General features: G+C 46.4%; 1 protein-coding gene across 2 annotated transcripts in view; it reads right to left on the bottom strand.

Annotated features, from left to right (window-relative positions):
* The window catches only part of SLC66A2 (solute carrier family 66 member 2), a 103,560-nt gene that overhangs the window by 80,218 nt on the left and 8,411 nt on the right, over nucleotides 1-14,931 (bottom strand). For both annotated transcript variants that reach the window (XM_006134018.2, XM_006134019.2), the window contains exon 3: nucleotides 2,671-2,804. In XM_006134018.2, coding sequence (XP_006134080.1) covers nucleotides 2,671-2,804 — 134 coding nt within the window. The remainder of the gene's footprint in view (nucleotides 1-2,670; nucleotides 2,805-14,931) is intronic.

The raw sequence follows: 14,931 nt of genomic DNA on the forward strand, positions 1-14,931 counted from the left end.
AGGTATCAAAAAATCTCCACCCTGTCCAGGGAACGCGTGTGCTCTTCCACTTTTTATTTTTACGGAAGAGCAGATGCACTCTTTCAGAAGCCCCGTCTTCCAAAAGAGGTTTTTTTCCCGAAATTTGGCCCAGTGTAGACAGGCCAAATTTCGGAAGTGTCTCTTCCAAAAAAAAAAAACTATTGGAAAAACGTACGCAAATTGTGGAGCACAATTTACATACCTTTTTCCGATAGATCAGTGTAGGCTAGGCACAGCTGCAGTCTTTCCACAGAGGCTATTTGGAGCTAGATCAACCCACAGTTTTTAGGGTAAGAGAGGGAAGAAAACAAACAAAGAGAGCAAATTATATCTTCATATTGGCAAGACAGCTGAAAAGAAGCCAGCAGTTTTATAGTCCAACAGCAACAGGAGAAACATAAAATGGGGAAAGTACAAACAAAACCAGAAGTTTTATTTTCAAACTGTGAAAGAGCTGCCACAAAGTAAATCATTTTGAGCTTGTCTAAGAGGTAGGGGGGATAACTCACTCTACAGGGATATTATTTCTGTGCTATGCTTCACACTAATTGGCCCTCTCAGCCCCGGCTATTGTGCACTGAAGGTTCCCTGGTGCACTTTACTGTACAAATTGAGCCTCTCTAGTCCAGCACCCTTGGGACCTGATCGGTGCCAAACCAGATGCCAGACCACAGGAGGTCAATATTGTGTTGTCATTACCAACACTTCCACTGCTTTCTTAAAAGACATTTAGGGATAAACTAGAGATAAATAACAGCACAGAACTCAGAGCCAGGACTGGTGGCTGTAAACAAACTGTATGGGACTGTGGGAAACTTGGCCACTCCCATGATAAGTGAACATCTGGCTAACTAAAATCATGCTGGACCACAGATGTTGCCAGATCAGAGAGGTTCAACCTGTAGTACCATTTAAAAACTATTATACTAAAGTGCATGAGCACAGCCCATAAAACTAATTCATGCACAGCAGATTAGCGTGCTTTAGAAATTATACCCCATAGAGCACAGTACCCCACTGTGTGGCCAAACCCTTAGATCAGGAATGGGTAATAATTTTTGCCTAGGGGCCACTTCAAAAATTTTTGAAGTAGCCCAGGGCCACCCCGGAAGGGGCAGGGCCTAAACGGGAAAGGGCAGGGCTCCCCCACCTCCAGACCATGATTGGTCTGGGGGTGTGGGAGCCCCTTTTCCCCCCCTTCCCACTAGACACCCATGCCCTGGAAGAGGCTTGGCACGCTCCCCCATCCCCAAGCCAATCATGGCCTGGGGGCAGGGGAGCACGGGAAACATCCTCCCCGCAGGGCCAGGGCAGGGCAAAGGAAGCTTCACGCAGCTCCCCTGTCCCCAGGTCCTGATTGGCCCGAGGGCAGGGGAGTGCATGAAGCTTCCTCTGCTACCCCCATCCTGCGAGCAGCACGCGGCACTTCAAAGCTCCACGCGCTCCCTTGCCCCCAGGACCTATTTGGCCTGGGGGCAGGGGAGCAGCAAGGCCTCCGCGGGCCGGATCCACCCACTTGGCAGGCCGGATCTGGCCCATGGAGGCCTTTTTGCCCACCCCTGCCTTAGATCAGCGATACTCAAAATAAGGCTCAGGAGCCACCAGTCACTCTTTACTGTGTCTCTTGTGGCACCAGATATTAAAATACTGTGTGATTTAATTATTAATCAGCCTAGGTTATCAACTAACCAGGATGCTTTTACTAAGTTATTACCTACTGTAGAGTATTTGTCAGTCATTTTGCTGTGATGATGATAGAGTGTGTGTGCGCGTGTGTGCGCACGCGCGCGTGTTGACACTACAGTGGCTCTTTTGGGTACTGTTGATCACTAATTTAGCTCCTGAACCACTGAAGTCCAAGCAGGAGTGGCCGGCAACTGGCGCCTTAGGCAGAATGCGCAATCGGAGCCCCTCTCTCCATAGCCCTCAATGGCGTGATGTCATCACTGGGCACCACGTTAAACATGGTGCTCTAGGCAACCGCCGAGGTTGCCTACATCCACGGGCCGTCCCTGAGTCCAAGTATCCCTACCTTAGATTAACAACAAATGATATTCTGGCCCATATGGGAAATTTCCACGTTAAAAAAAAAAAAAAAAGTACCACAGACTATCAAAAGTGCTGTATGACATACATTTAGATAAACCTGTAACAGTGACACACCATCACTATCCCTTTAAACAGCCTACATCATGACAAGAAATAAAATATTGGATATGCAAGCATGACACAGTGTTGGCAATAGCAACATACGGCTTCTGACACTGGCCATTGATAAGTGCTTCTCTAATGCAGAGACTTGGCAAAAAGTCCAGTGAAAATGTTTCTTTTCATTCAGGCCTAGATCTGAACAGCAGGGCTGGCACAGTAGCAAAACTTTTACTACTTGTTCATATGTTCCTAAGATTTGACATAAAATATTAAAGACCTGTCATTTTGTAGACTGAACTGAGACCCATTTTAAAATATTCAAATGGAAAAAAATATTTTAAAACCAGGCCTTTCAGAAAATTCTGGGTTGGCTCTTCAAGACACAATGGTTTGCGCCACGTACACAAAATTTTTCACCCAACCCAATGACAAAAAAAGATATTTTTATAAATTAATAGAGGAAGACTTCGCTCTCAAGGACCAATTGCTACTACCAACCTGAAAAGGAGCGACGTTTTATGTTCAGTTCATTTGACACACGTACTTCAGTGCATAGTTTCAGCATCAGTAACATGGTAATGATCATGATAATGCTTTGCCACAGAAGAGGGGACTCAAAATGCCTTCCAAACCTAAAAAGAGAAAAATATATAAACTTATCAAGGGGGAGGAACTTTATATACCTAATTATTTTCACCCTCAGGTGTCCATAACAATCACCATAAGCGACAATTTGCAAAGCTGCAAAGAATTATTACATTAAGAGTTCGAGCCACATGTAACCCAATCATACCCGGCTTGCCCTTCTAGGGTTATTGCTACATCTAAAAGCACAAGTTTCTGTTGCCTGAGCTAAACAACCAGGTCCATTAGCTGGAATGAAAAGGCACTCACACAAACTTGGGTCTAGCCACTAGAAGGGGATAATAAACTATATTGTATTAGCATGAGACACACATTCCTTTCCTCTGTTAAGTGAAGGCACCCAAAATAAAGCGCTCCTGTACTATATGACTAAGTTCCCTAGATACGATTTTAAAATACGTTACATTTAATCATAATTCCGTACCATCCCATTCCCTGAAAAATAACTACCAATCTGATTTTTTATCTGATAGTGCCCCAATAAACTGTAACACAGCAGTGCCTTGTCCTTATTGCACTTCTACTGCTCCAGAAGCCTAGGAGAAGGACAGTGCAACATGTCCCAAAAGTTACTTGATTTGGTGTAGTTTGGACCAAGCCTAGGAAAACGAACTCCAAAGTTGCAGCAAAAAGCCACCCAGTAGTTCAGATACAGAAATTAAACAAAAAGAAGACTTTTTCCCTACTGCCTTCCTCCCCCAACTTCCTATTTAATTTATGTTTGCTTATTGATGCTGGTCTGGAGAATTACTGGGGCTCTCCTACACAAATGCAGAAGAGGAACTTGGATAGCAGCCAGTACTTAATGAAGGGGCCATCTTCCAGGATTGCATTAGATTCTGTCATAAGGAAGGAGCCTCTTTAGTGAGGACTGGCTGCTATCCAAGTTTCTCTTCTTGTAGTAGCCATAAGAGAGCTCAGTATAACACCCAACAGACATCACCAATGAGCAAACAACAGTAGGGCTTTTAATTTGTGTTGGTGTAGCAGGGAGTAAAGGGCAGGAAGAGCAGAAAAGCCTTTCCCATCTACATCTGGTGCAAAATGTATTAGATTTATTGCAGAAAGGCTCAGATAACATGAGGATGACTTCTCTCAGTTCAAACAACCTTGCTAGAGTATATGCTTCAGAGATTCTTATTGCTTCAAGGAAGTGGTCTGAGAAACTAAACAATGTACTTTCACCAACTCTTTAATTCTGGGCCACATTTATTTCCTGACACTTCCAATACAAACACAAAATAGTCACCCAGGCCTCTGCTTCATCACACCACAAACGCTGAACTCCCATTGGCAAAGACGGGAGACAACACTTACAGGATACGATATGTTTAATTAAGGTTTTACAACGCTCTGGCAAATGTATAGTATATGATAAAGAACCATTCATATGTAGATGAGTATGACGCAAGCTCTCCCATGTGCTACATCTAGCTCGTAAATACTGCCAAGGAGTAAGGGTTTGGATACAATTCTCTAACTCGGGTTTCTTTCAAGACTGACTAGCTCGGAATTCTATGAGACACTGGGACAGAACCAGTCGTTGACCAGTAAGCCCTTACACTCTATGAATGCTGAAGGAGTTCTTTACTTCTATTATGGTCTTTAGGAAAGATTAATTTTTTTTTATGGGGCAGAATGGCTTCCATGCAGGTTCTGTCCAGGTTGTAAGGAAAAACTGGAAAGTTCCTGAGTCTGGACTTGCTGAGTTTTCTTGGAATATCTCCTTTTGTGGGTGGCCAGGTTTGTCCCCAGTGGAACAGACCATCCCCAGGGAAATGGCTGGGGGGCTAGATACTTAGTGCCACAGAGATGGGGCCATCAAGTCTATGAAACCACAAGCCTTCACAATGTCTCCAGGGACACCAATGACTTGTGTGTATCTGGCTGCAGCAATGCCTTGGGGAGGGAGGAAGGTGACACTGGAGTAGACCATACCTTGCTAGAATTAGCACTAACAAATGCAGCGGGTTGCTGAAAGGTGTGGAGATGATGCAGCCAAATGTACCAACCCCCTCTCATCTGCAGAAAACCCAGGTAAGGTTTCCATTGAATGAGGAAGAAAGAGGATGGAGGGGAGCAAAGTAAAGCTGCCATTATTCCCCATTCTGTTCCCCTGCTGCTTGCCAGGGCAAACTCAGCAAATGCTGCTGAATCTCCAGTTTCAGGGGAAGTATAGAGTCCGGCAGGAACAATTTGCATTTCCCTGACCATGACCCAGAACTCCACGGGTGTAGCAAGAGGAACATGACGCAACTCTGCAGTGATTTCTGAAGGGTCCTCAAGTTACTTATCCCTCTAACATGGCCATGATTCATAGAAGGAATGTGTCATAACAGAATGTCTTTATTGAGGGAGAAGAGCTAGGGGACAACAGATCAAGTTCTGAACACATTACTGAGCCAATACCACGTTGGCATGCCAGAGAAACTTGGGAGTCATGCGCAGCAGCTCTCGGAGCTGCCAGCTGTGCTCCACTGACAGTACTGGAGGTTGTCATTCTATTTATCCACAGGATAGGTATAGTATGGACAGCGAGGTTATTAGTTTCCTCTCAATGCCACACGACTGGTCTCCTGGCCTGACCCAGAGAGAGTATATAGTCTCCACTGGCTTATTCACTCCTTGGAATATTTATCTAGAAGTGCTATCCACAATATCAACTGTTATACAGATTTCTGAGTATGACAAACAGAAACAAGCTAAGTGCTTCAGGCTACCAGATGTCAGATTATAAAACAATTTACAGCCACCATAAACTAGTGTCACATTAGAACCAGCAGCCATAAAAGAGACGGAAAGCTGCATTATCAACCCTCTGAGTCATTTAGCAATTTAGATCTATGATTAAAACACACACACACACATACACACACACAACACAATAGAGTTTATCTAGGACTGAATATATATGGCAAGGTTTCTATAGCAACCTCAAACAACGTATGAGACTTTAACAAACTGCAACACAATAAAAAGTTGCATTAGATCAACTTTCATTTTGACTAGTGAACGCACATCAAGTGAAATTCTAGATACTGTGTTCTAATCTAAATAACTGAAAAGCAAATAGCTTCTGTTTTGGTCAACATCATTGACCTTAACATGGGGAAAGCAGGATGGATATTCCTGTTTGTATTTGAAATTACGGTCCAGGAGCCAGCCTGACAAAAGCACCTCACCAGGGTATGGGGAATCCAAATTAAGTTTCTCTTGCCTCTCCATTCCCAAATGGGCTGCAGAGGTGACAGATACTAGAAGAGCCCTGGGTTGCTGTGCAGCGATTATTCAGGATGTTTCAGAACCAGCATTCAAAACTCTCTCCTTAGCCTGCAAAGGTAGAGGTAAATATTTTTGCCAAAGCAGGGCTTAAAGGTGGGAACATTAAAAAAGCTGTTCATAAAAGTAGAAAGGACCCTTTAGGGTGATAACTGGGGCTCATGGAAAGAGGAACACAGAACTGAAGGGTTTGCTTGTTTGTTGTTCTTTCTTTCAGAGTTTATTGCTGGTAACTATCATATAAGATAAACAATTGTGACATTTGCAGTATTTGGGATGTCCCATGTCAGACCTCAAAGTCCTTTCCCTTCTATTTATACAGATATCTCAAACTATCACAGAAAAAAGTTCGGTTTTCTTTAAAGAACATTGCATATGTTCAAAAATACCAGTCATTTTTGTTTAAAAGAAATCTTAACAGTGAAGTGTTCATAAAAACTCAGAGGCTGAATAACTGGCTAGACCCAAACAAACTGACTAGTCACTGAGTTTGTCTGAATAACCCCACCAACACACCTCATTCCTCTTACAATCATCCTGTTATTCTGGTCCTGGACCTACACGGACACAAACCACCGATCACGTGGAGAAAAGCCAATCAGTTTAGTGATCTCAAAAGAAGGGAGAAAGAAAAGGGAAACAAAAATGATTAGGGGTTTGGAATGGGTGCCATATGAACAGACTTTAAAAGACTGGGACTTTTCAGCTTAGAAAAGAGGAGACTAAGGGAGGACATGATAGAGGTCTATAAAATCATGACTGGTGGGGAGAAAGTGAATAAGGCAACAAAGTTATTTACTTGTTCCCATAACATAAGAACTAGTGGTCATCAAATGAAATTAAAAGGTAGCAGGTTTAAAACAAACAAAAGGAAGTATTTTTTCCACATAAACACACAGTCAACCTGTGGAACTCCTTGCTAGAGGATGTGGTGAAGACCAGGACTTTAACAGGGTTAAAAAAAGAACTAGATACATTCACAGAGAATAGGTCCATTAATGGCTATTAGCCAGGATATATAGGAATGGCGTCCCTAGCTTCTGTTTGTCAGAAGCTGGTAATGGGCAACAGGGGTAGGATCACTTGACGATTACCTAGTCTGTTCATTCCCTCAGTATCAGAAGACAGGATACTGGTCTAGATGGACATTTGATCTGACCCAGTAAGCCGTTCTTATGAGTAACTTCAAGTTCACTAGCCACCAAGCTGGATTTGAACAGCAGTCTTTGGATGAGAAAGCTTAATGCATTAACCAACGGTAGCATTTAAAGCCCAAGTTAAAAGCTCTGCTTTTATTAGGCAAAAGAGTTAAGCAGTGTGGAAGCTGCATTACAGGCTGACACTGTATAACCCAAACTTGAATGGTAGTACAGTAATTCCTCATTTAACACTTACCCGCTTAACATGTTTTCGCGATAGCACAATTTTTTTTTGGGGGGGGGGGGGGGATTTTTTTGAATTACACGACCGACCCCGGAATAACACGATTTCCCCAGCCAGCCCATTGCCAGTGGCTGCGCTGGGTTCACCACTTGCTGTGCCGTTCCCCGCTTGACTCCTCCTCGCCAGACGCCTTGCTCCCTCTCTTCTGCCCCCGCTTGCAGGCCAATGGCTGGGTTTCCCCAGCTGGCCTGTCACCGGTGGCTGCATGGGGCTTCCCCCACCTACCTGCAAAGCGGCAGAGGGTTCGCCGCTCGCTGCGCCGTTCTCCGGCGCCCCTCCCCCCCTCCCCCGACGCAGTGCGGATCCCGGCAGACCCATCACAGGGGCATACTCCCAACTCAATCCCCCTCCCTTCTCCTCCCCTTCCCTTCCCCAGAGCCAAATACCTCCCTTCCCTGCTGTAACCCAGTCCCCTTTCTCCCCCAACCTTATGTCTCCGTCCCAACAGACATCACCATTTGAAATTCAACCCCCACCTTTTCCATTATTTTCAATGGGAAAATTGACCCTACATAACACGTTTTCACTTAACACGATCATTTTCTGAAACATATCTATAGTGTTTACTATATGCTGCTGCAGCACCACCATAGCCAACAGGAAGTGGAAGAGAAAAGAGCTAGTTTCAAAATATGACCTGCCTGCAAAACTCCTTCTTGGCACAAGCTCCCAGGACAGCGTGTGTAAGAAAACATATACAGGCAGTCCCCGAGTTACGCAGATCCGACTTATGTCGGATCCGCAGTTACGAACGGGGCTTTTCTCGCCCCGGAGGACGGGAGCGGCGGGACGCCCAGATGCGCCACGGTCCACCGCCCCCGTCCTCTGGGGCGAGAAAAGCTGCTCCCCATTGCCCTGGTCTGCAGGGAGCAAAGCCTTGGAGCACGCCCGCAGTGGGACAGCCCGGGCGTGCTTGAGCTATCCTTCTGCGGGCGTGCTCCGTGGCTTTGCTCCCCGTCTCCCGACCAGCAGACCAGGGAGACGGGGAGCAAAGCCGCGGAGCACACCCACAGGGGGACAGCTCAAGCGTGCCCGGGCTGTCCCGCTGCGGGCGTGCTCCAAGGCTTTGCTCCCCGTCTCCCTAGTCTGCTGGGTGGGGGGGGGGGGGTGCAGCTAGTGCCCCCCCCCCAGCAGACCAGGCTTTTCTTGCCTACCCCTGGGGTAGAGCAGCTGGGGGCTGCCGGGTTGGTCCCGCAGCGCCGCTACGGACCAACCCGGCAGCACCCCAGCTGCTCTGCCCCAGCCGTCCTGATTCAGCCGCTGCTGGTCAGTTTCAGCAGGGGCTGAATCAGGACTCCTGGGGCAGAGCAGCTGGGGTGCTGCTGGGTTGCTCCAGTAGCGCCGAGGAGCCGCGCTACTGGAGCAACCCAGCAGCACCCCAGCTGCTCTGCCCCAGGCGTCCCCAAGTCAGCCGCTGCTGAAACTGACCAGCGGCTGACTACAGGAAGCCAGAGGCAGAGCTGCTCTGCCCCAGGCTTCCTGGAATCAGCCGCTGATCAGTTTCAGCAGCAGCTGACTTGGGGACGTCTGGGTTTCTTAAGTTGAATCTGTATGTAAGTCAGAACTGGCGTCCAGATTCAGCCGCGGTTGAAACTGATCAGTTACAGCAGCGGCTGACGCCAGTTCCGACTTACATACAAATTCAACTTAAGAACAAACCTACAGTCCCTATCTTGTACGTAACCCGGGGACTGCCTGTATTTTAAAATAATCTATTCAAACCTACACCTATAGTATTTCTTCCTGTACAAAATAAAGTGTGCTGAAATAGACTAGTGATCAAGGAGAGGAAGTCACGTGCGCATTTCTGCTTCAGAGAGAATTTCCTGTGGAAAAGCTGCTCTCTGCTGTGCACCCTCTTACCACAGCATTCTCGACACGGGGGCTCCTTTGATGGTCTGTAATATCTTCTCACCTTCACTTTACAGAAGTGACCAGCAGCTATTTTTAATCTGTAAAGGCCACGTAAAGGGTTTGTCTACATTTAACAATTTGAAGCACAGCCACAGCAGTGCTTTAAACTGACAGTGTGGCAACAGCACTGATCTCCCAGCGCTCTATGTACATCGCCTCTGCAAGGGGAGTAGCTAACAGTGCTGTAGCCTGGTTCACACTAGCACTTTATAGCACTTGTAACTAGGGTTGCCAGATGCTTTCACAAAAAATCCCAAACATGGGATTGGATGAGGAAAAAAAAGGGGGGGGGGGCACCAGAGTTGTTTTCTGTTTTACCGGACAGGGGCCACGAATAATGGAATGTATGGGCAAAAACTGGACACCTGGCAACCCTACTTGTAACGTAAGCTGGCTCCCCCTGAACACTGGTTACTGCCTGCCCCCCTCTGTGGGAGGCAGCAAGTGGGGGGAGGGCAGGCAGCTGCACAGAGCCACCACATGTGGGCAGCTCGCTTAATAGCGAGCTCCCCATGCGTATCAGCTCCTGCCCACCCCACCCCCCATGCTGCTACTTCTGACAGAGAAGCAGCAGCAGGAGAGGGAAGGGCAGGCAGCTCCATAGGAGCCCAAATGCATAGGCACCTGGTTTGAAAGCCGGCTTCCCATGTGTATCAGCTCCCACCTCACCCTCTGTGCTGGTTCCTCTCTATCTGGGGGATCTGATGCTCATGGGGAGCCATCTTAAAAGCTGGCTCCTCACAGGCACCGGTTCCTGCTTCCCTCCCACCCTTGCTGATAGAGAGGCAGGAAGGGGGGCGGGGGCAGGGAGTGTGTGTAGTTGACAAGATTAACCTTTAAACCCAAGCTTATAAGTTAATCATGTAGTCATCTACATACTAACATCCCTAAAACATATATTAGATAGAATATTCCAATTGACAGGAAATATCCCCAAACCCATCTAGAGGTAGTGCATTATGCAAGGTAGTGCATAATCCAAAACTGTCAGAAAGTCAGGGAAAGTCTATCCCATTTACTTCAGTAGGCGCTGTATCAGGAGCACGCTCTTCAGCTGGTGTAAAAACTGTCAGAATTCCACTGCAGCAAACTGAGCTGTAACAATTTACACCAGCCGAGGAACAGTCACCAGGACTCTAATGCACACCCAGGCAGTAAACCAACCACAGCCTCATCCTCTTTGCTTCTTTGGCTGACAAAGAACAAATATGGGAAGTTAAGATCAAAGGGAAATGATCTTTAGGAGACTTCATGTACTTGTCTTATATTTTGGGCACTTCCACTCAGGAAATGCCACTCTGACCTATCAGCCAACCATTCTTATTTTCTTTAAATTTGTGCTTAATCTTGCAATTACAACACGCCGAAGTAACCGGATATCGTCATTAGTACATCTTTAAATTTGACAAGACAAAGGATTGCACCACAACTAAAAAGGCTCCCGTCGCTGAGTGCAGCAGGAAGCAAAATTACCATTGGCTGACCTTACTTATTAAGATGTAACTAGAACACCTACCATCTACTTCAGAGAAATATTTTCCATTTCTTTTCCTTAGGCCATGTATTTATTCTGCTGACATTAAACAAATCCTGAAGTTTGTGGGGCATTTTATACACCTAACTCAGGAAACCCCATTATGAAGGCTAACACAAAATAATTGTACAGGTATTCTAGTGAGCAGTGCTCCTCATCCTTCCCCTGCAAACGGTGATCCATAGAAATCATTATTACTTTTCCTGTGTGTCTGACGGACCCAGCTAGGTGAGAAGCATCCTCTGTGCCAAAGTAGAGGTGAGCATATAGAAGTCTTTTCCATAAAGTCACACAGTCACTTTATCCAGTCAGGGGCTCTCTCAGAGACAAGAGCAGGGGGTGGGGGCGGGGAGGACATTGGCTTACTGATGAAAATGCTAATGAAGAAGAGCATTTTCATAAAGTGCCAGTAACTCCCCTGCACAGTCATACAACTATGTTCTTTTCCATGCATGTTTGCGGATCTTTCAGCGCACTGACAGACACAAAAAGTTGAAACTAACAGGAGTCACATCACATGTGAGGTTGCTCATCCCCTTTGCAGATGGAAGCTTCAGTGCTGGTGTAAAATGGTGCAATCATAAAGGTTTTTTAAGCAGGGGAGTTACTGGCACTTTATGAAAATGGTCTTCTTCATTAGCATTTTCATCTGTAAGCCAAAAAGGGTCAAAGACTTTGTATTTTTTAAGAATCAACATACTGGGTCATATGCTTATGGGACAAATAGGGAAAAAGTCTGCATTATCTTTTATGAAAACTAGACAACTGCTCCCTTGGGCAACTGGGTATTGCTGCCTGCCTTAATACGTACAGGTAACTCCAAGGAGGCTGAAAAGGGGTGTTAAACAAGCATAAAACACTGATTTAGATAAGACAGTCTCAGGTACTCAGCTTCAAAAGAGTTATAACAAAGCTGGCTAGACTAGAATTGGGTGCCTTCCAGAGACTAAGCCAGGGATCAAAGGACACCTAAAAATCTCAAAGACCCTAGATAAAGCAAAGGACAATTAGATAGGCTCCAAAAAGCTGACAGGCTGAGAATAGGGATGTTAAGGACTAGTCGACTATCTGATAAACATTTGCTTATTGGATATAGTCTGCTGACTAGTCGATTCAGCCCCCCCACCCCCTTGTTGCATCTATGATATAGCGGCAGCAAAGGGGGAGGAGGGGTACTTCCAAGAGGCAGTGCTGCACAGCTGAGCCAGGGATCAGCTGTGCGACACTGCAACTTTGAAATCCCAAGACGGTGTTTCAAAGGAGCAGCCACCGCACAGCTCAGCTGTACCACAGCTCAGCTGTGCAGCACTGCCCCTTTTAAAACGCCGAAGCACCATGGAGCTTGGGGTCAGCTGGGGACTCCCCAGCTGATTCTGGGCTCCCCACAGCATATCAGCAGAGCCCAGGGTCAGCTGGGGAGTCCCCAGCTGACTCCGGGTTCCATGCAGCATTTCCCCAGCACCCCGGGTCAGCTAGGGAGTTCCCAGCTTCTGGGGAAATGCTGCGTAGAGCCTGGGATCAGCTGGGCAGTCCCCAGTTGACCCCGGGCTCCATGGCTGCCCCCTTTGAAACGTTGAAGCAGCGTTTCAAAGGGGCAGCCACCGCACAGCTGAGCCACGGATCAAAGGGGCAGCCATGGAGCCTAGGGTCAGTTGGGTACTCCCCACCTGATCCTGGGCTCCATAGCTTTGAAATGCGCAAGAGCCCCCACTGGGGACTGTTGTATATTTTAAAGCAGGCACCACATGCAGCCCAGAGTCAGCGGGAGTTCCCGCTGGCCCCAGGCTGTACAGAGTTCCTAGCTGAGAAGGCACACAAAGATCAAAGATGAAAATGGCGATCGGGGCTTTTTTGCGCAAAAGCACGTCTAGATCGGCACGGACGCTTTTCCGCAAATGCTTTTAACGAAAAACTTTTCCATTAAAAGCATTTGCGGAAAATCATGCCAATCTAGACGTAGCCCTAGTGATTTCTAGGAAGAGTTGTGCATGTAAGAAAAGGAGATTGAGGCCTACTATTGTCTACAAATACAGTTTTATCATTTCTGTGCACAATTCTTCTCAGACTGCCTTTCGGCAAAGGGTTGGTACAGAAAAAAAAAAGACTACTGATTGAACAGAACTATGCTGAAAAAAAGTTAAATTACTTTTAACTCACGTCAAAAGAAAAATATGGTTGCCAGATACTTTCACAAAAAATCTGGAACATGGCAGGGAAAAAAACTGGTTGAGCAAAAAGACAACCCTCCCCAGCCTTCCATCCGAGAAAAACAGAAAATACCAGACATTTGGGTTTTGTTCTTTTTAAACCAGACAAACTGTCCGGGAGAAAACCAGACACTTAGCAACCCTAAAGAAAAATGTAGAGCAGGGGCAGGCAAGATAGAGCCCGCAGGCCACAAACAGTTTGATCCAGCCTGCAGCCACCCTGCCACTCCCTCTGCCCCTAAGCCAATCAAAACTTGGGAGCAGGGGAGCATGCAAACTCATTCGCTGTTCAAAGCAACTAGTGGCTCCCTGCCCCAACCAGGGGCACAAGGTACCTAGAGGGAGCCGCCAGCCATTTTGAACAGCAAATGACTTCTCGCACGCTCCTCCACCCCAGCCCTGATTGGTCTAGGAGCAGGGGACATGCACGAGGTCTCCTCCTTCTGCCAAGGGTCTGCAGCACCTAAGGCAACTGCCAGCTGTTCAGAATGGCTGATGATTCCCTACAGGCATTGTGCGCCCCTGGCAGGACAAGGGCAAGGACAGGGGAGTGTGCACAGTCTCCTCCCCCCTTCTAGGGCAAGCGGGGCCTAGAAGGAACTGCCCCATTTTGCTTAAGGCCCCACCCCTTTCCATCTGAGGCCCCACCTCTTCTGCAGGCAGAGTTGGCTCACAACCACAATCAACATTCATGAAGTGGCCCCCCCTGCCAAAATTATTGCCTATCCCGATGTAGAGGCATTTTGAGCGAGGGAAACAGTGCCAAAGAAACAAATATCACACCATTGTCATCACAAGAAAATACAAGTTGAGTCTTTGATAATGTCCTAAAATGAAGAATTATAGGAAAGTGGCCAAGAGGAGGGTCAGAAAATTGATGCCTTTAACTTAAAAAATAAAAAAAGGCATCTCTCCTCTCCTGGGCAGTGAAATAACTGGAGGGGAAATCTTGAAAAGAAGTATCTAATAGAAGCAGGATCCTGATTATTGCCCTTAGCGCCAGTACTAATTTCTGAGCTAGTATCAGTCCTGCTATGCCAGCTTTAGCCGTAGAAACACTTAACAGTAGATTCCATGCAGATTCATGAGTAAACATTGTATCTGCAGACTGGAGAACAAGAGGAAGATGGCACACCTCCTGTTTTTAAACTAGTTGATTTTTTAAATTAAAGAAGAGGGGCAGATTATGGGACTGGGTTATGGAAGGGGTGAAGTGGACACAGTTCATGGGAATACATGGTCCCCCCTGCTACTTCATGAAACAAGATATTTTGGAGATTGTGGAGGAAGGGAAAGGACCAGGAGTCAGGAATAAACACATGTTGGGAATAGACACACTAAGCTAGTATTGAACCCTATTATCATGGTAGAATCAAAAGCAGAAATAAGTCAGATTCATTTCAGGAAGAAAAAAAAAAACAAGCCAGTCACATCAGGATAACACATACTGAACAAGAGGGTGAGTCTAGACAGCCTTACTGAAAGATGCAGACAGACTGTTTGAGAGCAGTGGACACTGATACAGTCATATAAAAGGCCAATGCCATTTGTGAGAACATACACAGAAGCCACATATGAAAAAGTACGCAGACTCTCTCTGGTGCACCTGCAATAGTGTGTTCAGTCCTGGAACAACAGTTCCAAAAGATGATGACAAACTCAAGGGAGTTCAGAGAAGAACAACAAACGTGATCAAGGGAATAGAGGAAATTGCTTGAAATTAAATAATTAAATAGC

The sequence above is a fragment of the Pelodiscus sinensis genome, chromosome 2 (assembly GCF_049634645.1).
Source record: "Pelodiscus sinensis isolate JC-2024 chromosome 2, ASM4963464v1, whole genome shotgun sequence".
Taxonomy (NCBI): Eukaryota; Metazoa; Chordata; order Testudines; family Trionychidae; genus Pelodiscus; species Pelodiscus sinensis.